Source organism: Gossypium hirsutum, chromosome A06 (genome assembly GCF_007990345.1).
Source record: "Gossypium hirsutum isolate 1008001.06 chromosome A06, Gossypium_hirsutum_v2.1, whole genome shotgun sequence".
NCBI lineage: Eukaryota > Viridiplantae > Streptophyta > Magnoliopsida > Malvales > Malvaceae > Gossypium > Gossypium hirsutum.
Genome location: NC_053429.1, coordinates 15,790,135 through 15,815,800, shown reverse-complemented (window position 1 = coordinate 15,815,800; position 25,666 = coordinate 15,790,135). Strand labels below are relative to the sequence as shown.

Sequence of the window (25,666 nt, the reverse complement as noted above, 5' to 3'; positions counted from 1 at the left end):
ACTTGTTCACTTCTCCCAAATTGGTACTTATAGTTTTTTTTTTCCAAATTGGTACCCGAACTTTTTCTCCGTCAAGTCTGAGACATGTGACAAAATAGGATCATGACACGTGGTATTATATAACATCATGATGATGCTAGTATGTACCACTATCACACTTCAGTATTGTCACCTACGTTTGTTCTCCGCTAAACTTTGTCCTCCAGCTCTTCTATTTCCTTTGATTTGTTTTCATAGAGAACTCTATAAAATCCGTTGGGATTTTCTTTCGCCAGTTAACTTACTTCCACTCTAATGCCATTACTGATCGAAGAAGCAACAAATGATCCACCTTTCTTTCTCTCTCCCACTTCTCCTATTCTTTTCTACTTTATTTTTTGTTTTCAAAGCCCTTGGTCGTCGCTTCACTGTCATTGCTCTCCGATGTCAAATCGAGTCACCATCGTTGAATCATCTTGGAACTTGACCGTGGCTCCTCTTCACAGCATCCAACGTCTTGACCATTTGGATTTATTGACCGTGGCTTGAATCTCAAGAACCCAAAAGCCCAAAATAAGCCTTGGTTTTGATTTTCTTCTCATCATTTTCTTTTTGTTTGGTTTTGTGTTCTTATAAATTGATGGGTTTTATTTGTTATGTTAATTTTTTCATGGGTTTTGTTTATGATGTTAAATTTCTGAATTTTTTTTAATAGATTAATGGGTGTTCTTAAATTTCTTTTCAAAAAGGCAAATTGTTAAAGGGAAATGACCCGAGTGAGAACGTGTTTAGGCAAATTGGAGCCTTGAGAAAAGGCAACAACCTCAGCTACACTGATCTGGTCATTGCTGTCCAAATTTGCTTTCCTAAAATAAGCATCGAACAGATCGGTTTGGTTTTTCGCCACTATTCTTCAATTTCCAGTCAACTCGATATTTGTACAACGACCACCAAGCTGGGATTTGAATTTCAATTTGTATTCAAATCCATGAAAACATGGAACAAAAACCAAATCAAAATTAGACGGGAAATGGATCAATGACAGTAGACCATCTAATTCCTTTCAAACTTCAAAGGGCAATGCCAAAAACATTAAACATCAAACATTAAATTACTTTTCGAAAGAACCCAAAAAAGAAAAAGGGAAAGTGATGAGAGGAAGAAGGAAGAAGAAATGAATACCAGGAAAAAGAAGGAAATAAGAAAAAATGGAAAGAAAATGGAAATAATTTTAAAAAATATTTTTTATTGATTTTTAATATAGTTTGTATATTATGACATCATCATGACGTTACAATATCACATGTCAAAACTCTATTCTGTCACCTGTCCCTGACTTAATGGCGTTAAAAAAAAGTACCAAACTAGTTGATGGAGAAAAAGTTCGAGTACTAATCTAAGACAAAATAAAAAACTATATGTACCAATCTAGGAGAAGTAAACATACCAATTTTATATTTAACCATTTAATATATCAATTAATTCACTACAGCAAAACAGGTTTACTTGAGATTTGTTAAATGATGAAATTTTATACAATCAATTAATGCTTTTATATTTAAAAATATTTAATGTAAACCATTTGATATATTTAAATATTAGATTTAAAAAAATTGATAAATAAATAAATAAAGTAACAGATTGATATGGATAGGTAACTATCTATTTTGGATAGGACCAAATTATAACAAATAAAATGAAATACAAAAACTAAAATATTCCACATTGAACATCTAGCAAAATAGTAGTATTTTAGTTAAGAAGAAATATCTCTAATAAAATGGAAATTAGATCGGAAAAGAATAATATAAAATCGTGATTAACGTCTTAATCTTTAATAGAAATTTTATATGTGAGAGATTGGTTGCTTACATGGGATAATTCTAACTTAATAATTAATTATAGTTATTTAATAATTTGTTTTCTTATTAAAATATATGATATTTATTTTGACAGTACTTGGTTTTTTTTTATAAAAATCCAATTTATAAAAAATAGTAATAATAAATATTTTATAAAATCACTTAACTAATAATTTTTAGCAGACAAAATAAATATTTTTTTATAAAAATATTCTTTAAATATTTAGTAGTACCAAAGGCATTAGCGGCGTTTTAATCATAAACGCTGCAAAAGGTAAGCAATAGCGGCGTTTTATCATTTTGTTTTAATAAAAACGACGTCGTTCTATTGGATTTCTTAGTGGCGTTTTTGGTGAATTGCCATAATATGTCGGGGCTTAGCGGCACTAGTGAAAAAATGTCGCAAAAAGTTATTATGTTTTAATCAAAATGACACTGTTTTATTTGATTTTTTGGTGGCATTTTTGTTAAAACGCCGCAATAGGTCTGGCTTTAGCAGCGCTAGGTGAAAACGATACAAAATGTTATTTTGTTTTAATCAAAACAGTGTCGTTTTGTAGGTTTTTTAGTGGCTTTTTTGGTTAAATGCCGCAATATGTAGGGATTTAGCGGTGCTAATGGATAAACGTCGCAAAGGTTGATTTCTTTTAGGCAAAACATCATCGTTTTGCTCTCCTCCTTTTTTACCCAACCAATAAACCCAATGAACTTTATTCTTTTCCCCCTTTTTTTGAATTTCATTTCCCCCTTTTTCCCCCTAAATTTCTCCGAAAATTTGTAGCCCAACCTTTTTTCCTCTGCTTTTTTTCCCCAACCTTTTCTCTTTACTCTTTTTTCCCCCCGAAATCCCTAAGTTCCACTTGAAATCAGCAGCCCAACTATTTTTCCCCAAATCGGCAACCTTGAAATCGATTTTGAAGGTTTGTTCTTGGGTCTTTTGAACTCATAACAATGCTTTATATGTTGTTGTTCCTGACAATAGAAACAAGGTTGTTCATCTATTCCTATATATGATCGATCCTTGAATGATTGCTATGTTATTATTATTATTGTTTGATATATCTGAACTCTTTCCGTTAGTTATAGTTAGCTTGTTCTCATTTGATTATCTTTGCTAAAACTTCATGCTATGTTTTAATGAGATTTTGGTGCATATTCCAGACTCCTTTGATAAGATACATCCATATTCCATGGCATAGAAACTGTAACTTTACCTGCATTCTGAGCTCCATGGTAGTATATAACAAATAACAATAAGCTATTCTAGAGATTGAAAGAACTAGAAGGTAATAAGGTTCCGGACCAAATATTTGGAGAAGGTTAGTCATCTCTTGTGATATGACATCGAGTATTATCTGCCTTTCTTCTTCTACTCTCACATCCTTCCCTGCTTGATATGGGATTATTATATAAAAATTGATATAAAAATTAAGGCTTATTATATAGATTACTGGGACGTACTGTTAGTTGGACCAATGTTTGTCTGATTGATATGGGTTTGGTTTTTCTAAGTTTTTATTATATTTGGAGGATATTTAGAGGTTATATTCAATATATATATATATATAAATTAAGCCTTATTATATAAGTTTTCATGGCTACTTTGTTGTGATATAAATACAATATATATAATTTCATGGTTGCTCATCTTTAGATTAATTTTTGAATTATTATTTTGTTAAGCCAATTTTTTTTTATCTTCAAATGCATTTTGGATGGAAGTATTTAAATAGATGTTTGGAAAATACATTAATGGATCATGTTTTTATAGCTTCTTGGTTTTTATCCTTAAATTAAATAATTTATAGCTTCTTGGTTTGGAAAATACATCAATGGATAATGTTTTTAACGTATTTAATTCTTGTTTATCCTTAGATTATTTTTTAGTTTCATGGTTGTTCATTGTTTGCAAGTGTAATTTAATTTGCTGGAATATAGCATTACTGTTATTCTGGGTATTAGTCTTATTTATAAAGGAAGATTAAATGACTTTGATTTCTTTGGCATTACACTTCCATAACACTACTTAGTACACATTGTTTTGCAGGTTCATTTTGACTAGTTGTTATGATAGTTTGGGGAGGTAAATAGATTAAATTTCATGTTTTTTTTTATGGACATTTTATTCGGAGGAATTTAATTTGACAGAAATCATGTTTTTGTTTTCTTTTCTATATAATTTCCTTAAGGATATGGAAACAAGCTAGATGGTGTACGCATATGCTAGAAGGACACAGTGGTGTAATTTCATCTGTTCATATCATCAACTCAGAAGGTTTAGTGGTCATCTATAACATTTTAGTCATCGATATTAAGCATTTATGACATAACAATTTTATTCTAAAGAATCTTGGGAATTTATTTATAAGCATTGGCTTTTCTTTTACATCCTTCATGTTTTGTGCAGGGAGAGGCTGCCTCTACACTTGTGGGCCGTACACAGTGCTCCTCTGTGGTTTGGCCTCAATATGATACAATTTATTCGGTATCATGGGATCACTCTGTCAGAAAATGGGATGTCGAGACAAGCAAAGATTTGTCTTATATAGTATGTCTATTTGTCTCTTTCTTTCTCCCTCTATATCCATTTTTTGTTTCATTTTCATTTGGATATCGTTTTGATGATTACTTTTTGTGTGGCAATAGCTCTTTTATGTTTTGACTAGTGGCAAATGGAACAGGAAAAACCAAATACACTATATTGCAGTCTAAGATCAATTTGCAGAAGGCACAAAATGACTGGCTCCTACCTCTACGAATGCTTGTGGGAGGCATTGCAGCAACGAATAAGAATGGTATTGATCAACATGCAGTTGACACCGTATGTGCTCTGAATCGAATTCAGGCGTGAGTTTCAGATATTTTATGTGCAAAAAAGTATTAGAGTGCCTTATGTTTGTATGTTAGTTAAGCAGATTATAGATAGAACCTGTAGTAGGATCAACTAATTAGTTGATCAAAAACTACACCCAGTTTTGTAATCGTCTACTTTCATATTTGCATATACTTAATAATAATCTCGTGTCAACTAATTATTCTATTTTTTTATTTAATTGTTTTATTTTCAACATTGTATTTTTATTTGAGTTGAAGAAGAAAAACACGAATTGCAATTTTGACTTAGAAAAGAGAATATTCATTAGCAACTTAATCAATTTAAATAATCAATGTTGATATTTCACATGAGAATGGATATTCAAATCTTATATTTTACATGGTTATGATTTAAGTCCTTATTTCATTTAAGTAACTTCATTATAATATCTTATTTTATTGATATCTTTATATTTAATCTAATTTTTATTATTTATTTTAGTTTTGATTCTAAATTTTTATTTTTATTTTTATTTTAATATTTAAGATAACTTGAATTCTAACTTTTGGATTTTAATTGTGTTATTAATTTATTATTTTAAATTCTAAATTTAAATTCATTAATTTTTAGATTTAGTTTTAAAGTTAAAATTTTAATAGAAAATTTAATTTAATTAATATTTTTTATTTATCCTTAAAAGTATATAGTTTAAAGTTAAAATTTCAAAAATAAAACATAATATAATATTTATCATAGAAATAAATATTATTTAATTAAAATATTTTTTTAAAGGTCATGTTCTTTAGCAGCTTTGTGAGAAAAGCGTCGCTAAAGGTCTATTCTATAGTGACATTTGTGGAAAAGCGCCATTAAAGGTCATGTTCTATAGCAGCGTTTGTAGAAAAAGCGTCACTAAAGGTCATGTTCTATAGCGGCTTTTTTACATAAACGCCACAAAAATATTAGCGGCGTTGTCTTTAGCGGCTATAGGCCCAAAAAAAGGCCGCTAAAAACCTGTTTTGTTGTAGTGATTACACCTAATTTATGTATATTTCTTTTGAACAGCAAAAAAATATATATATTTAGATATTCAAGTTGAGATTCCCAAACATAACATTGATTCCAAAGAAAGATCAAAACTAAACTAAAAGTTTTAATGCAGCTGGGAGCCAGTGGGAAAGCAAGTTGCAAAACATTAAAAGTATTGATTTCCTAGCGTAAACTAGTTCACCTCTTACTTTCTCTATGTACTATTACTATATACACCATTAATTTGAAAATAAAAACCAAATATATATATATGTCATGATTCACTAAGTTTCAAGTTAAGTATGTTTCTCTTTCTTAACAGTTGATTGAAAGAATTTAACAGAAACATTAATTTTTTTTACATATTTTTCTCCCAATTAATGAATCGTCCAACAAAGAGAGAATACATGATTTATTGGCACATAAAAACGTGGGTTAGGACTTTGTAGCTCTATGGTTAATGGTAAGATAGACTGCCAAAATTAAGAATAATAGGAAATCTAACAAGATACTTGTCGATTCTGCCACTAGTCTAGTAGTAAAATTTGTGTTGGCTGTAGTTTAATTGGCATTAGACTTAATTTAGGGTTCTATTTCTTTGTTTATAATTTCTTCCTCCAATTGCTTGTCTCAAAAAGGAAAAGATTATGTTGATTGCATCTTCTCATACTATCTGTGTATTTTGTATGATAATTGAAAAGAAAATAATAATGATGTAATGTTTACATATAATTATTTCTCAAACTTATTAATTTATTAGATATTTATTTAATTGGGAATTTGAAATTCTTATATATAAATATTTGAAACTTGGAAATTCATGTTTTTATCTTTCAAATATACCAATAAATTGTACATGATTTATGTATATTTCACAGAATTTATATAGCAAATGAAAATATAAGCCTAAATATTGAAATTGAGGTTCCAAAAATAGTATACAAGTATTGATTCCAAAACCAGATGGAAACCAAATTAAGACTTTTAATGCAGCTGGGAGCCACTAGCAAAGCAAGTTGCAAAACATTCACAATCTTGATTCCTTAGGGTAAACTAGTTCACCTTTTACTTTCTCTATTTACCGGTACTATATATAATATACATATAGTACCATTAGTTTGAAGAATAAAACCAAAGTATATAAAGGACCATAATCATGACACTGAGATTCAACTCAACCATGTTTCTCTCTCTATTTTATTTATTTATTTATTTAAAAAAAACTATAATTTCCTTTTGTTTGCCAAGGGCAAATTGATACTTCCTCACAAATTCTTTGTTATAAACATATGATATATTTATATTTAATTTATTAATGATGTATAACTCTATACATTATCAATAAATTAGATAAAAACACATTATAAAAAAAATCACTTAAACATTATTTTGAATGATGTATAATCATTTAATTCATTACCGATATACAAAATTCTACACTTTTATATTAACCCATTTTTAATGGTTTGATATTAATTTAAATTTTATTAGCTATGGGGAAAAAAACCTAACTATATCACTTTTTTATATCTTAATTGAGAACCTTTAATCCTCCTCACTTAGTACGTTAAATGTTGTTTCCCTTGGCATATTTTTAGTTTTCATTTATCTTTAATAAAGTAACCAATCATAGGATGAATTGGTTCATTCAACTCCCTTGGGAAAGTGAGTACATTTGTAGTGTTAGGGTTCAATTTGATGCATTAATTATATATAATTTTATAATATGTAAAATTAGATAAATTTAGTTTTAAATTTTTTTATGACGAATATGTTGAATCCAATTATTGAGAAATGTATAATTTAATTTGAAGATGTATTAAAATGGAAATTCATGAACAAGAAGATCAATGTTTTTCACTATATCTCATGCAGCAAGTCAAATTACCTTTAAGTACATAAGATTCCTCTGAAATTTTTTATAAAAAATTCAAACTAGTTCATATCAACTTGCTTAAGTTGTATGTATGAATTGCAAGATCAACACCTTATTTGAACTTACAATTCTAGGAAAGCATAAAATGCAATTCCATGAGCATGCATTTAAAGTGGCAGAAAAGATTTACTAACTACAGTGACAGTCTAAGCTCCAAATCTAGCTCTTGTGTGTCGCTTGATTCTGAATTCTGACTGCTCGATCCCAATGAATTACTACGATGTTTCTTACTCCTTGAATGTGAATCCTGTAAGAATGTAAGGAACTAAAACAAGTTAAATTTTAAAACACAATAATCACACGGCAGATAAACTAAAAAAAGGAAGGGAAATGTGTGTAGCAACCTCAACATTTAGGTTTAGAAGTTGTCTGGTCATGTTTGGTTGTGCAAAATGTTGGGTGTCTAAGAAGCCACTGCTTGGTTGGGAATCACCATGTCTGATGTTTGCCCTTTGATCGTATTCTCCAACCCCCATCTGTAATAATATATAATTGTAGTAGTTGATTTCATTAATATAATTATTGATGCATAAAGAACTGGAGGAGGTCACAATGGGAAGTAGCAAAGACTCAATATATCTAGGGTTAACTGAAAATTATCAGAAACTTCAATTTTTTATTTTTGAATGAAAATTAAAAAAAATATGGAATTTGATGGTATACTGTATAGAGAGAAGAAAGAGGGTGAGGTGGTTCACTTACCATCATGTTGGGGTACTGGAAACCATAAGAAGGCGAGGAAGTTGATGAATAAGAAAAAGATGATGAGGCCATAGATGAATAAGCTCTCATGTTATCTTCCTGCATGTACAGCCATAATCAAATTCCACCCACAAACTCAAATATGATAAAACTTCAATTCATTCAATCACTGAAACCTGCAGGCAAAAACAAGAAAAAGGGAAAATACCTGGTTGAAATTAGCAGGGTAAGTTCCATGATGAAGAGGAAGATAGGTAGAAGCCATTTGACCATGTAATCTGATCTTCTCCAATTGAGCAACACCAAGCCCTCTCTGGGGTTGCTTAGGCTTGTCTGAATTACCCTTCTTGCCTTTTCTTGAAGACGATGAACCTCCCCTTTCACTCCCCATGTTTGGTTCTCCAAAATAACTGCTACCCATCCTTTCTTAACTACTGATGATGATGATGATGATGATTGTGTATTATATGTCAAATGAAAGAGACAGACAGACAAAGAGATTGAATTCAAGTATAGGTAGCTATCGCAAATCCCCAAGCCTAAATTTGTGTTTTACAGAGAAAAAAAAAAGGAGTTGCTGAGGAATCAAAAAGATGTGGAGTGCTGCCCCCTTTTTAAGGTGTTTGCAACCCAAGCAAATTATTGCATCGCTGGATCAGATTTTGTACAGATTTATCACAGATATATATATCTGTATTTACACAGATTTTATGCCCTTTTTATTTCCACTACCCTTATTTTGCAAGTACTTTCTCCATCTTTTTATATTACTACAAATATATATATAATATATATATATTAGAAACACACCCCAAGTATTCATTATTTTATTTAATACATTAGTAGCTTTAAACACTCTGAAACCTTGTTACAAATTTCATGTCTAAGTTACAAATCTTGAATATTTACTTGTTTATTATTCATTCAATAATTATAATTTTTTATTTCTATCTTATCTTCCTTTGGGAACTTCAAAACCTTTTTTTTAAAGAAAGCAATCAATCAAAATTAAGCTTTAAAATGTTATCTCATATATATATATGAAATTTATGGGAAGAAATCTACTATAAAGCAAAGGAAATAAGTATAGTTTAGAGAAAGAATTTATAGATTCTAAAAATCATGTTTGCAGCTTAACAGGGATTCTATTGTTGAAGAAGAAATTAAAGATAAGATATTCTTGAGATTATAACTGAGTAAGCAGTAAGGATATATCCTAATCACTTTTTTTGTTATAGAAAAATCATTTAGTTTTCCATTTAATTTTTCTCTTTTTTTTAGTCTTTAAATTTATATTTTTTTATTAAATCACCCAAAAACAGATAATAATAATAAAAAAGTTAATATTTGTTTTTAAATGACTATAATAATAATAATAAGGCTTCATAGTAAATTAGAACCGTATTTCTGGAAAGAGATATAGAGGGGAAAATGAATGAAGTTAAATGTAAAATTGAGGGGAACAAATCTAATTAAACTGTTTAACGCATGATTTGTGGGTCAGATATTATGAGTTGTATGTTTCAATTTTTCTCATAAAGGCATGTGAACTTTGTATTTACCCAAAAAACAAATCATATTTCTCCCAAACTATGGCATTCTCAAGGCAAATGTAATTCAGATTTGTGTTGGATTTTGAATTGAAATCTATAATTAAATTAATAGTAATTAAAAAATTCTAAAAATACATAATAACAAATGAAAAATCCAAAATTTTTGCTGTAAAAATTAAAAAACTAATTTAATTATATTCATCAATTAAAACGATTTTCATAGTCTAAATTTGACAATCATGATGAATAAATGCAAGCAAAAAAGGTTTTTATTTTTTCAATAACCTTAGTTAAGCATCATCATGATGAAAAAGGTATATATAATAATACCTACAGTTTAAATTCGTCACAACTTTGGTGACTTTTTGGCTTCATTTGTTAGCCACGTGTCGCTTTATAATTCGACAGTTGTGCATTTTTTTCTAGAATGCAAATTTTGATTTAATTATAAAATGATAAATTCTTTTTTCCACTTTGGAATGAAATTATTAAATTAAAATACTTAGACATATATAGGGGTTTATTTTAAGAATTTTTAAACATAAAATGTTGCATAACTTAAATTGAATATTCTCTCTAAATGTAATTAAGTATGGGGAAATGAATCTATTGATTTCTAGATTTTCGAAGATATACAAAAATTGAATTTCTTTTTAAATTAATAAGATTCATCATAGGAAGCTTTATGATGAAGATGTCATAACGTCCCTTTAAAATATAAGCAAAGATGTATTCATAGAATGATTAGATATAAAGATATTATTATGTACATAGTTGGTGAAATAATAATGAAATTATTAAAATAAACACATTCTTAGATAAATATTGATTTTTTCAACATTAATTAAATTAAAAGGTTAAGTAAAAGTGAAATAGAGATGTGCAGAATCCAATTAAACAGTATGGCTAAAAGTTTTGGGCAATATTTAATTCCATGGAAAAAGAAAATAAAATGTGACTTCTCACTGGCCATGGATTCACTAGATTTCGCCACGTGTAGTCACTCGATGCTGAGTCATGAATATTCTCCCCAACACCAATCATGAATTAGAATAAAGTAAATTAAATATTGGATTGGCTTAAGATTTAACTTGGTAATTAATGCCAAAAGAATATATAGCTAATAAAATCAGAAATTGTAACAAATAAAATGAGGAATGCAGTTGGAACAATAATTTTTTTTTTTAAATAGAGGACAAAGTGTAGTGGAGAGAGGTGTAGAGAATATGATATCTACAATAGATTTTGTAGGCACATGCCAAGCCTTACAGGTTGCAATTACTTCACACGATTTGCATACCAAATATAATCCCTAGGAAATCGCTGTGTCTATCATCTCTTTTTCTTTATTAATAAGCTGTACGAAGCAGCCCCCAACCCTATCCCTGCAATTTCTTCCATGCTTTTTACATTTTTACTTTTTTCCTATTATTTCTTCTTTCTAAAATCTCTATCAATCCATTTACCAACCACTTACTTTTTCTAAGACATAGTAAAATATAATGTATTTTTATGTGACACTTCATCGCGAGTGAAATAAAATATTATGATACACTTATAAATAAATATTAAAAATTTTAGGGTTAAAATATTAATTTATCAGGTGAATATTGATATTTATTATATTGTCGTTATATTTTAAAAATATGAGTAAATTTATCATTCAACTCTTATGTAATTTAATTTTATTATTTGACTTTAAATTTTATTAAATATTCCGACTAAATTTGATTTTTTAGTTAAATCACAAAAATCCTTTCAAATATTTTATTTTGGTAGTTAATAATAAATTAACTTATAAATATTAAAAATTAATAAATTAAATTATAATCTTTATTTAATGAAATAAAGATTGAAAAATAAAAATAAAAATTGCATATTGCATATTGCATAAAAGAAACATTAATAAGTTTATTTTTATAAATAACTATTTTTATTTAATTTTATTATTATATTAATTAACATATTAGTGTTAAACATTAAATTTAAATGTAAATGTAATTTCATTAAAATTTATCTTCAAATTATTTTAAATTAAAATTAAATAGTAAAATTCAATTAAAATTTTAACTTTAGTGATAAAATTCAATTAAATAAAAATAAAGCAACAAAATTCAAAACAAAGCTAAATATAATGATAAATTTATCTCTAATTCATACGGACAATGACAAATATCAAATAAAGTGAAGTATAGTGGCAGATTTGTATTGTAACCCAAATTTTATTTAAACATAAACCCTAAATTCAAAACTCAATATAAATTTCAAATCTTAAATTCAAACCTAGAGCAAATCTAGGAATTTGTTTTTTAGGACAAGTCGAAATTGAATTATACATTTTTTGAGATGTCAATTTCATTATTTTTGAAAGGACTAAAATGATTCAAAGGCTAAATTGTAAATTTATCATATATTAATTTATAAATTTATTATTTATGAGGGACTGAAAGGTTATTTTTCTTTTTCCTTTTTTTGGAAAACTAAGTCCCTACATACCCCTTAAATTCTTCCATGATTCAGACCCTAAACTTTAAACTCGAATCTTGATATAAACATTTTCAAAAAAAAAAATTTGATACAAACTCTAAACTTATAATAATTATAACTAATAATTTATTATGTTTAAATAAATATATCATAATTAAGTCATTTACTAATTTTTATTTTATCTAATAATGAGAAGTTGTGTTAATATTCAATGACGATCCATAAAATTCAAGCACTAATGGTACATCAAATACTATTTTATAAAAATATTGAACAAATAAATATGTAAGTCAACTTTTTATCATGTTTTTAGAATTTAGACTTGATTTTTATACGAGTATCATTTCACCCATGCTTCACATTGGGTTAACTTTTTTTGGACTAAATTATAAGGTAAAAATTTAAAGGTTATAATATGCTCTAAGTTTCTATACTTTTCATATATTTGAAATTTTGTATTTATATTTTTATTTTCAAGAATTTAGTCATTATACTTTTTGAATTTAAAAATTCAAGTCTAGTTGTTAACCTACTAAAATTCCTATGGTAAATTAGTTGTTGTGACATTTTGAAGAAAAACAGACTTGGTAGTTATGTGATAAAATAATTAACATTATAATGGACTTAAATTTAACAAATAATTTCAACAATGTTAACAATTCTTAAAATCCACATCAACATTTTAATTAGAATAAAGTATTTAGACTAACTAATGACATTGTAAAAGTTGGGTATTAAATTATGTAAAAGATATAGAGATTAATGTCAAATATAAATGTAGTATAGTAGAGGTGTGCATGAGCCAGGCCGGGCTGGGTTCGAACTGGGTCCAGACAAAATTTTAGGCCCGTTTTCTAGGCTCGGGCCCGGCCTTGCCCGAAATATGGGCCTAAAAATTTATCCAAGCCCTGCCCGAAATAAAATTGTTAAGCCCGAGCCCAGCTCGGCCCGGCCCATATTACTTTTTTTTAGCTTATTTCATTAAATAAAAAAAATTTAAAATATAATAAATCAAATACATTTAAAACAAATATTAAAATAAGAAACAAATAAAAAATGATACTAAAACAATTCTTAAAACAATACACAAATTAAAAATATAATAAAAAGTGATTATATTAAAATTGAAAATAAAATATAAATATGATTAAAAATAAAAAAATATATATATATATTTAGTATATAATTCGGGTCGGGCCGGGTCAGGCTTGGTCCAAAAAAGTTTTGCCCAAGCCCGGCCCATTTTCTAAACGGGCCTCATTTTTTTGCCCAAACCCATATTTCGGGCCTATATTTTTACCCGAACCCTCCCATTTTTCGGGCAGGCCTTCAGGCCGGGCAGGGTAGCCCGGCCCATGCACACCTCTATAGTATAGGGACCAAAACTTAAATTTAAGTATTATTATACATATTTTTTTTAAAAAAAATAAAGGGATAAAAAAATTTTAACCACTATGTTATAATTAAAAAAACTTAGAATACACATCTATCATTTAAAGAAGGCCCATATCTATAAACTATATTCAAAAGTACATAAACCAAATCAATATATATAGTTTATATATAGAAGAAGCTTAAAATTAATATATTTCAAGCAAATAAATAATTACTTGAACTGATTTAATTTAATTTAATTTTTTTTTGAAACGTCAATTTTTTTATTAAAATTAAATGGTAAAAGATTGTGTTAGGTTAAATTGTGGTTTTAGTCTCTCTACTATATTCAAATTTAGGATTTAGTATTTATATCTTTATTTAACATAATTTGATTCATATACTTTTATAATATCATTAATTAATTTAAATTGTTAACACAGTTAATTATTTTGGCTAACATATTGAGATCAAAATTTTGTTCTTAATATTTATTCCAACTGATCATGTCATGTTTAAGGAAAAATTAATGTCATTAGTTAATCAAATAGTTAAGAGAGTTAACTATCTAGAGAACTAAGCTATATCAAATGAAAATAAAATAACTAAATCTTAAATGTGAGCATATTAGAGGGATCAAAATAGAAATTTTACCATTATTTGTATAATGGCAAAAGAAAAATGACCATTTGACACGTGTGATGAGAAAAACACTTCCTTTTATATATAGTGTATATGTATATAATGAATTTACAGTTAAGAGATGAGGGAGACAATAGGGACTAAGGTATCATAGCTTTTATGTATAAATTAAGCTAAAAATAATATCCTAAGATTCTTGGAAAATGATTGGTCTTTAATATTAGTATATTAATTACTATATTTACACTTTCTTGTTATGGTTTTTTTATACTGCAAATGGATTTTCTATTGCCATGATTTAGAAAAGTGCATATAAATATTTTCTAATATGAACTTTGGAAAAAGAGAAGGTGAGATCAAGGATGCTCTATTATTTCAGAAAAAGATATGTACTATTCATTAAAATAAAATATTTCCTTTTGCTTAATATAATACATAAATTTTGAGAGAGGAGGAGGCTTAGACTTATAGGCCTTCCTACATGGACAGGTGTTCCACATTCTTTCTCTTTTCTTTTTTTTTTTGAATAAATGTGAAATGGTTAAATTTCAATTTTGGTCCCTCCATTATACCTAAATTTAAAATTTAATCTTGATATTTTAATTTTTAACATAATTTGATTCTTGTATATTTATAATATTATTAGTTAGTCCAAATAATTAATATCGTTAAATTTTCAATTAAATTGTTACATGATTATATATATAATTTGAATGTCATAAGGGTTTTAGAGACAAATACGCGGCTTTCTATTTCTTATGAGTTTGTCTTGCTTCTTTTTAGAAAGACAATGGTTAAACTTCAATTTTAGTGTGTATACTATGTTGAAACTTGAAATTTAATCTATATACTTTAATTTTTGACATAATTCGATTCATCTACTTTTATAATGTCATTAGATGGTCTAAATAGTTAATATTGTTAACTATTTTAGTCAAAATGTTGATGCCAATTTTTCTTAATTAGGAACAATATTTCAAAAAACTATTTTATTATGACGAGTTCGAGCGTGTGTTTTAAAGAAAAATCCACATCATCATTTCAACATTACTTTTATCCTTACGTGACTACCAAGTGAATTTTTTAAATTTTAAAATGTCACCCTAGTGACATTAATAGAATTATTTTAACATTGGTAACAACTAAAGCTAAATTTTTAAATTCAAAAAGTTAAGGGACTAAATTCCAGAAAATAAAAGTAGGAGACTAAATTTTAATATAGAGTGTATAGAAATTTAGAGCATAATATCATATTTAAATTTTTATTCTATAATTTGACACAAACAAATAATAAGCGAGACGCAAAGTTAGTAACCATACTAATTTATGCTTATTACTTGCTCAATTGATCGTGTTGGTGTCATGGTCTGCCAGGTGGCTATTTGCTAGTCCTTCAAATTCGGTTACTCAGTTCTTTCTAGCAACATAATTGGTCTTTAATAACTACTTGTCAAATCAAATGCCTTGCTCTTTAGTCAATTTTTGATTATATGTTGAGGGCTTTAGCTTGTGGGCTTAAGTTTTCTTCAATGTGTTGACATACTTATATCTTAGTATAAGAAGAATGTTTTTAACATTTATATGTTTAATGTAATAATTTTTTCTTCTAGATATTCAACAATATTGCATCAAATAAAGGTGTTGAGTGTTAAAACCATAATAAATCTTGTATAAAACTAAATCTACCAAGACTCGTTACGTCATAGTATCAAGAAAATAAAGTAGATGTAATACCTAAATCCATAGATACGTTGAAATGTTTGAGTCATTTGGTTTTTCTGTTTCAAATTTTCATGCAACTTTTAAAAAATGTGACTCTATTTTCTTAAGATGAGATGTCAGATAAGTTGTGTTACATGAAATTTGAAGACTATAACCTTCACATGTAACTTTATGCATTTACCTTAATCTTTAGCTAGATCATTATAAATTAAAAATCAATTACTTGAGTATCTACACATATTCAACTCATACTTCATTTACTAACTAAAGCCTAACTAGCCTTAATAATATTGAATGACTTTTAATTTGGACTAGCCTTTTAAGATAACAAATAACATACAATTATTACTTATTACACATATATTAAATCCGTAATCCAACAATCTCCCATTTCGATTACATATACATATCACCTTATGATTACATGCAATAATATAACCTTATAAGATAACCAAAAGTATTCTTAACAATCTTGTCCATCAATTATGTCAACATAGAACAAGGCTAACTTTTGCTACATATGTTGTAACTAAATCTATCCCTATTCATGCATATTAGCAAAATTGAATGATACAAATCAAGCATGGATTTGTAGCATGTAAGTCACATGCAATGTGATCTAAATATATTTATTTCTAATTTGTTTTCCTTAAACCTTATTGAAATTTGATCATACAAAAGTTAAAGTGTGAATAACCCCCTTAAGAAACTTTAATTTTATAAAAATATTATTAAAATATCCATAAATTTAAATAACTAAAAAAGTATTTATAACAAAAACAGCTAAAATTAAAAACTTTCACTAAAACTGAATATCTTCAAATGACATGATACCTATATGAGTAGTGTGCTCATCAATGACCTTGGATGGTAGTCCCTTAGTAAATAGAGAGGCAAGCATGGAGCATACCAATATGCTTTATAGACACTTGACAACACTAAAATCTTTCTTTAACAGCCAATAATTTAATTTATATGTTCTTCAACTTTGATGTACTCTTGTTTTTATTGGAATAAAACACTATAAATTTATTGTCACAAAACCTTGAAAACACACCCAGTAGACTGCCAACCCTGTCGCAACACAAGCTAGAGTGTGTCATGACACCGACGTGACGAGGCTAATTAATAAGTTAAGGGTGTTTTCATCCACACAATAAACTTTAAAGAAGATTAGTTAATTGAATTAGGTCAAGGACCGACGACCAACCCTAGGCCTATAAATAGGGCTGCTCTACATAATTTATAGACAGTTTTTACTTAGTTTTATTTTCTGTATCCTATTTAGTTTTATTTTTACTTTTAGTTTAGGTTTCTTTTCATTTGTATTTATAATTTAGTTTGTATTTCGTTCTTCACGGAATTCAAATTGTGGATCCACCAAACTATTCGACGGATAACCATTCGCGCCACTATTAATATATCAGGATTCTTCTGATCTCTTTTCTTGATTTTCTTTTAATGTTTATCTTTTTAATAAAGTTCATGATGTGTGTCAGATCCATGGGGAACTAATCTGGTAATAGGATATTAAAGAGTGGATATGGGATTAATTAGCTTCTATGTAGAGTTTCTTAACGAATTAGTTGGCTGGGATAAGAAGAACTTAAAACCCTAGGCTTGACGGTCCTAGGAAGTCACATAGGTGGGAATGAACCCAAAATTGATATTGCCTATCTATGAAAATATTACCCCAATTCGGCCTGTACTGTGAGGTTGAGAGATAAGTAGTTCCTGCCGACTCATTAGGTTAGTAGAAGGCCGAGAGGCCCTGCTAAGTTAATGACTAGTTGATTGGATAGAACTTGAAATAGGAGTTAATCATGAACAATGAAACGAGTTAGTCTTCTTTCGTTTGGATCCGATTAAATATATAATTTTTTTTCCCCGATTATTTTTATATACTTTTATTAGTTTAATAAAATAGCTTCTATCACAACCTTAGGATTCATCATAATATAGTTTAATTAAAATACTAACTAGATCCATTAACGTAGAAATTAGGATTAGTTTATTCTCGTCTCCCTTGGGTACAATCCTCAGAGTACTTCCATACCTCATTGTATAACTATATTACAACCTGACCTGTATACTTGTGGAAGCCACCTAACTCTTATATTTGATTGCAATATTCACACTCTAGATATTACTACATCATGAGGCGGTCAATATCCAACAAAAACCTTTATAATCCATCCAATTACAAAAGATGTTTGACTACATCAAATGTATGACTCTTGGTTTAGAGAACTATAGTGACCTCAAGTTTAAAGATCACATACATCATTGTCATTATAAGAATTGTTTTAACTTTCACATAATAATCCAAAAGCATTCTCATGATAGGTTGGTCTAGTACATTTGATTTCTAACATGTACTTATGCATTTGAGTCAACATGTCATACCAATGAAAACATTATTTTATCAATCAATTGCATACTAGCCTCAACATACTATTGTTTCCCTAATCCACAATAGAAATAAACTAGGGACAATTCAAAAATAGTCATACTATACTAGAGAAGTTATTATTTAATTTATTTAATACACAATAATATAGGTTAAACATGATAATGACAATACATTTATTAATAAAATAAGGTAAAAAGTATTATTACAATTATCTGATGATTAGTCTTTGAGCATATTTTAACAACCTTGTTAAAACTATAATAAATTTGATTTAAAATTGAATCTACCAAAATCAATCAAGTTAGATCATCAAGGAAATAAATTAGATGTGGAAGCATCTTCAAAGCCATAGATATATTGAAATATTTTGAGTCATTTGTTTTGATTTTCTAAATTAACACATTAGTTTTAGAGAAACTGTCTCTTTTCCCCTTAAAGATGGGATGTTAGAAAAGTTAACCACCGTAACCCTAAAATATAACTTTTACACATATACATTTAAAATTCATTTAGCCCGTCACAAATTAAAAATTAGTTAATTGAATATCTATACATATTTAATTTATATTTTATTTGATAATCAAAGCTCTATTAACTTTAACTATCACCACAAAAAAATAGCCATAAACTAATAGACAAAAAAGCGTCATTAAAAGCACAAAAATTGTTAGTATAGACCCCAAAAACCAATATCGACAGTCAAATGGGATACCTCGATGAAGTTCAAGCCATTGGTATAAGGGTAGTCAGTATAAGCTTTTATCAACAATCAGAATCTGTTGTTGTATACCCACTTCTCTATAGCAATGACCTGTTCGTCAATAAAAGCATGTTGAAATTCCACCTTTTCTCCAAACTTTTATCAACAATTTTATAGTTGTCAGTATATTACTACATGTTATAGTGATGGCCATTTATTGATAGATGTCGTCAGTAACTTATCTTAAACATTTTTCTTTACTTGTTGTTAGTATAAAGTTATAACCCGTCAGTAAAAGTTTGATCACCATTTAGGCATTTTTGTTATTAAATTAATTTTATTAGTACTTTTATAATAATTTTATTTCACTAAAAAGTATCAAACTTAAAAAATAATTATAATTTCTAGAGAGAACAATTCTCTTATAATTAATTAATTGATGTATCAAGTAGAGTTTAGAAGACAAGAAAAACACTAAGTCATAAGTCACAAATATTTTAAACTTAGTACATTTGCTCCTAACATAATGAATGTTATACATATTCCATTTCCAATAGCTTTTTCATGAAAGTATACCAAACTAAAAAAAATATTCATTTCCTACATCAAACACAATAAAATGTCAAAGCATTACTCATGATAAAATAAGCATTAACTGTAGATGATAAAAACACTCGTAAGTTTTAGTCTTTTATGAGTTATATGATCCAAAATTGAAATATGCAAAACATCTAGAACTATTGGAATAAGCAAAAATTACTTATTTAACTAACACAAGTACATCATTCTTATCAAAACCAAATAACAATAGTTCCATATAACCTAAATCAACACCCTTATACTGACAGTTTAAAAATTCCGTCAGTAAAGGTTGTTTATACCAACAGATTTTACCCGTCAGTAAATGGCAATTTTGTTGTAGTGTATATTAAATCACTTTTAATTAATATTTTTTTATCACTTAGAAGATATGATTCGTCCATAATCCAACGTTGAAACTTACAGATATGATTAAAATCATGTATTTTTCAGTACCATTTATTTTTAATCTCTGGTCTTTATCTATGTATGGAAATTCTCGAGAGCCATATACATGTTGTAATATTTATTATTTCATTATAAGAATATGTTTAGTCTCCACAAAATTTTTTGTCCATGTACGTTTGACAAAAGTCTATGGTATATGCCACCAATACCATACCATAATGTATATATACACACATATCTCTAAATTGAATTTCCTCCTTGTTAAGGTCCCATTGTTTCTTCCCTATAGCTTTATATAAATAATCCGACAACTCCGAATTCTGCATAAATTATAAATTATCCAAAATATTTGCATGTGTAGAAAGCTATATTATATTCAACCAATTGTACAGCATATAGTTTGGTGGATCATGTGCTTTTAACAAAAATATATACTAAAAGCTTTAGGTAATGACCAAGATCCCATAATTAATTTCAAAAATAAATTGAATGATTGAGTTTATATTAATAAACTTTGAAGATACCTAGATCTCTTTAATCAGTTTAGCAGAGAGCTGAGCCAAGGAGGAAAAAAAAATCATTAAATCCATATTTAGCTTAGGTGGAAGATTTTCTTGCATTACTTTTAATAATAATAAAAAATGCAAGAAGTCTCTTGAGAATACAACTAAGAAACTGCTTGGGAGGTTCCCTTGGAAACTGCAAGGAGAGATCCTTACGCACATGAGGAAGATGCTGCTGAAATTCAACACTTGGCTCTTTCTGGATATGCTTGTTATATGAACGCTACTATCGATTTTCAGTTTAAATATAAAAAATTAACAAAAAAATGTAAAAAAAAATTCCATAACTGTTCGAAATATTGATTTATTATTATTATTTTGATTTCTAAAATCAATCCATCCAATTTTAACAATGACTTTTTTGAGGGGTTATGGAGATATAGGGTAAGGGCCCCAATGGTGACTTGGAAATGAGGCAATATCAATGAATATAGTGCTTTCACTGTCTGCTTGCATCATTGAATATACCATTCATAAAACCAACATACCCAGTGCTCTTATGATCTATCATGGATATGGTTTTCTGATGTTGTTTGATTTAGAAATCCAGAATGATTAACTATATCTCTTGGTTTTAGATTGTAAGTAGATCATTCATTCATTATATATATATTGCATTTGTTGGCATTGAAATTATTAGATTTCATAAGAGAAGCTAGAATAATCATATAGAAAATGAATTCAAAAGTTAGAATTTTTATTTTTATTTTTAAAAAAAAAGGAAAGATTTTTGAAATGATTGATACACACAATATTATTCGGAGATTTATTATAGTGAAAGAGTTAGAACCATATATAATTTGATAGCTTGGATACAAAAATTTTTAAATGTAGATGTCAGTCCAACTAGCTTTTATGCCTTGTTTTATTTTTTCATACCAGACGTTTAATTATTTTCTCAGGCAAAAAAAACGTCAATTTCTTTTTTAAAGTAATTGGTCTTTTAATAAGATTTTCAACTTCTCATACTGAATAAATTTTTGAGAAAGGGCATCTAGGGTGAACCATAATATTTTGATAAATCTTATGTAAAATTTGAAATTTTATGTAAATTTATTATGTAAGAAAATAGAAATATATAAAATTATTTTAAATTTAAATATTATTTAATTGTCATAAAGATAAATACTATTTATTTTAATATATTTAAATTTGTTATTTATTTTTAATCATTTCATTAAATTTTAAAATTATCATAAAATTTTTTTATTTAACTTTAATTTAATTTAAGATAACCAAATATTTAAATTTTTTTATTTTTTAAAAAATATGTTTAAATCTCCACAACTATGTATAAAATTATTTTAAAGTATAGTATTTTAACTTCTTCATTTTCAATATATTTTATTCTATGTTTTTACTTTCAGATTTTTTTTCTATTTGACATCAAATCTTTTAAAATTTTTAGTATTAAATTAAAATAAAATATATTTTAATTAATACATACAATTAGTCAAAACATAGTATGGGAAAGGAATTAGTTAAGATTATATAACCAACTCTTGTTCTGAGTAGTAATAAGTTTAATATTTCTTAAATAAAGACTTGAATATAAACATTCTGAAGGGAGAAAGTTGGAAAAGCTTTGCCTTCTATTTAAGAATTCAATTGGGCTAGATTTTAGATTTAGCTGGAACTCAATGTAAAGATCCCATATTTAAAAAAAAAATTGAGATTAGATTTGGTAATTCTTTTTTAATTTAGAAAACAGGCTGTTATTAGTTTTTATATTTGCATTATTTTCCTTTAAATCTACTTTATTTTCAATACCTCTTTAACGTAACTCAAGATAATCAAATGGTAGCAATTTTGACAAAATATGAGCCCCAATTAATTTGTCACCTTTTCACGTGGGATGGATTTTATAAAACTCTGCTTTGTAGCGTTGGGAATAGAAGGAGTATCGACTAGATCTTATAATATATATATATATATTAAATATTTAATAAACATAACATGATATATTTAGATATTATTAATCTGATACGTTTAATCTATGTATCATATTCATATTTAAAATTTTAATATTCACTCATTTATTACATACACTTAGTTAATTAATTTAAATAATAGCTTCTAAATTGATAAAAATATATATATTTTATTATTAATTTTTAAATATTAAAAATAGCACTACATCCATTTGGATAATATTTTGTTATCATATTACCACATACAACATTGTGGCATTAAGAACTCATAAAAAAGAAATGAAACCCAACACATAATAAACTAAAAATGAATCCTGTATATGAACTTTCTTGTTGAATTATGAAAATTTTAAAATAAATGAAATGATGCAGTTGCAGTTGCAGTTGCAGTATTACGAAAGGTATGAGGTCATGACTCCTACGGATGGGAATATGAGTTGTTTGATGCATAACTCTGCTGCCCATGCTTGCATTCTTTCTTAGTTTATTCATTCTTGAATGAATGACAATGCGGAATTTGGTTCCTGCTTCACCTGCCTAACCCTAACACCTTTTTCAAGGTACAAAAGAAAAGCCTACATTAGCTACCTACCTACCCACCTTGATCGCATGCATGCATGTGGCAATTAACAAACTTATATATATATATATATTATATATATTATAAGTTTAACTTCAACTTTTGCAGCTCTTTACCACGTTATAGTTTATTGTATAAATGAGTTAGGTAACAAAAAAGGGGGTTTGAATTTGATCCCGAAGCCAAGAAAGTAACTGTATCAGTTTTCTTTTCTTATACATGCATTTTCTAGCAAGATCATTGCCATTCCCCTCACTGTTAAATAAGTGGAAGAGGTGGGAAATGTTTAAAAGACTTTGTTTATCAGTTTGTAACCTAAGCCATATTTTTTAATAGGATATATGTATTGGCCTGACGACAACCTGCATATATATAATCAAAACTGAGACATGCAGATCGAATCTACCGAGGAACTAAACAAACGGGCTTTTATATACTTCTCATTTGCGTGTCACGTGGCAGCAGGCAGCAGCTTTAAGATTTATTTTTGGGCTCTATCATTCAGGGCTGATCAAAGGCGGAGGCTTTTGATGAGCGCTGAAGCTCTATTGGGTTGTTTGTGGCACTAAATGGATTGAGCCCATTTTGTCTGCGTGTGTGTGTAGAACAGGCTCTAAAGTGGCATATGGCAGACTATTTGAGATGCCCGTAGAAAAATGCGATGCTTCAGATTCAATTTATGCATTGATTGTTTTGTCAAATCATTTTTTTTGTTAGATATTAGTTTTAGTTTAGTGTATTGATTTGGGTTTTTTTATATGTTTAAAAAATAATATAAAATTATTTAAAATTATTAAATAAATTTTAAATATAAAATATTCATTAATAAATTTTACAAACAAAAATACATCTTTTAATAAAACCAAAATTAATAAGAAAAAAGAAACTGAGAGATAGGTGGAGATTTTTTCTTATTAATTTTTTATTTGATAACAGGATGAGTGGATTTTTTTTTATTATATTTTAGTTTTTATATTTTAAATTTAAAAAATGTGTTAAAAAGAAATATTTAACATAATAATAAATAGTAAAAAAATTATATTTTTTTTATTATTCACACATTGTTTGATGCTTTATGTTTCAATTTGTGTAACTAAAATTAACCAAAACAAGTTAACGCCACTGATACTGACCAAAATTTTTATCAATATAAAAAAGAATATCACTTGTTGTACATTAATATTGGAATGATGTACACTAACTTATACACCCAAAATCGGTGCAGAACTAAATACCATGCTTTTAATTTTTATATAAGCTTGTTGAGCATTGAAGCTTGTTTGAACTATATGTCGCCATGAATGGATTGAGCCATTTGAGAAGGGGCACACAGTCTCTTTAATTTCTCTAGGTCATAAAATGGGAAGCATTTTTATATTCAAAGTTATATAATTTTATTATTATATAAATAATTTATTTCACCCTCTAATTTTATAAAAAAAATTATTTTAACTCTCTATTTAATTTTTCATCTCTTTTAGTTTTTAAGCTTACATTTTTTTTATCAAATCACCCCAAGATGAATAGAATAGTTAATGTTTTTTTTAACTTTATTGACATTTCATAAAGTGGATAGCATGTAAATATTTAATTAATTTTTTAAAATTTAAAAATTCAAAAAAAATTAAAAATTATTTTTAAAAATTAAAGTAATTAAAACTATTAAAAAATATATAAGCATTATAAAAATATTTTAAAAAATTAAATTTTAAAAAAATTAATTAAATACGTACGTGTCATCTACGTGGCAATCAACGTATATGCCACGTTAATAAAATTAACAAATGTTAATTTTTTTATCCATTTCAAGATGATCTGACAAATATACAAATCTAAGGATTAAAATATGCAAAAAATTAAATAAAGAACTAAAATAACTTTTTTTTATAAAATCGGAGAGAAAAAATCATTATACCTTAAAAATTTTACACTATACTAATAAATCACACTACTCAATTGGTTATATTTAAATCCAATTCAACTCCATATGATAAAACTGAATGTGTTAATTTTGTCATTTTTATTTATTTATAAAGGATAGAAGTAAAATTGTTAATGAAGTCTTAGTGTGATTGGTGTAGACATTGTTATTAGTGCAAAAGATTATGAATTTAAATGTATAGAAGTTCATTAGACTCTTATTTAATAGTTGGATGGATAGAATCAAATTCAATATTGGTATTAGCTAACACAATTTTATTTTTTACCAATCCGTTGAAGGTAAAAGATGGTATTTACTCTCTTATTCTCACCAGACAGTGATTATTTTGTTTTCTGAGAACCCATTAAAAAGGGTCATAGGTCCAATTTTTCTAAGTGAAAAATAAATGAATGAAATTTGAGGTCCAAACCAATTCGGTATCTAATACCAAAGCTATGGGTTTAGTCTTT

The 25,666-nt window shown here is 27.3% G+C and overlaps 1 protein-coding gene and 1 long non-coding RNA gene across 2 annotated transcripts; one reads left to right on the top strand and one right to left on the bottom strand.

The window, feature by feature from the left end:
- The first annotated feature begins 2,454 nt into the window (after positions 1–2,454).
- Positions 2,455–4,881, top strand: LOC107962749 (uncharacterized). Its single transcript, XR_001701755.2, has 5 exons — positions 2,455–2,761; positions 3,889–3,924; positions 4,031–4,116; positions 4,249–4,389; positions 4,523–4,881. It is a non-coding gene; the product is annotated as an uncharacterized lncRNA (long non-coding RNA).
- A 2,661-nt stretch (positions 4,882–7,542) lies between these two features.
- LOC107963555 (protein SPEAR1) lies at positions 7,543–9,017 on the bottom strand. Its single transcript, XM_016900021.2, has 4 exons — positions 8,532–9,017; positions 8,324–8,422; positions 7,966–8,097; positions 7,543–7,868 (listed from the first exon to the last, which is right to left on the bottom strand). Exons 1-4 carry the CDS (start codon positions 8,742–8,744, stop codon positions 7,755–7,757), a joined length of 558 nt encoding a protein of 185 aa, XP_016755510.1. The 5' UTR covers positions 8,745–9,017; the 3' UTR covers positions 7,543–7,754.
- Between the last annotated feature and the right edge of the window lie 16,649 nt (positions 9,018–25,666).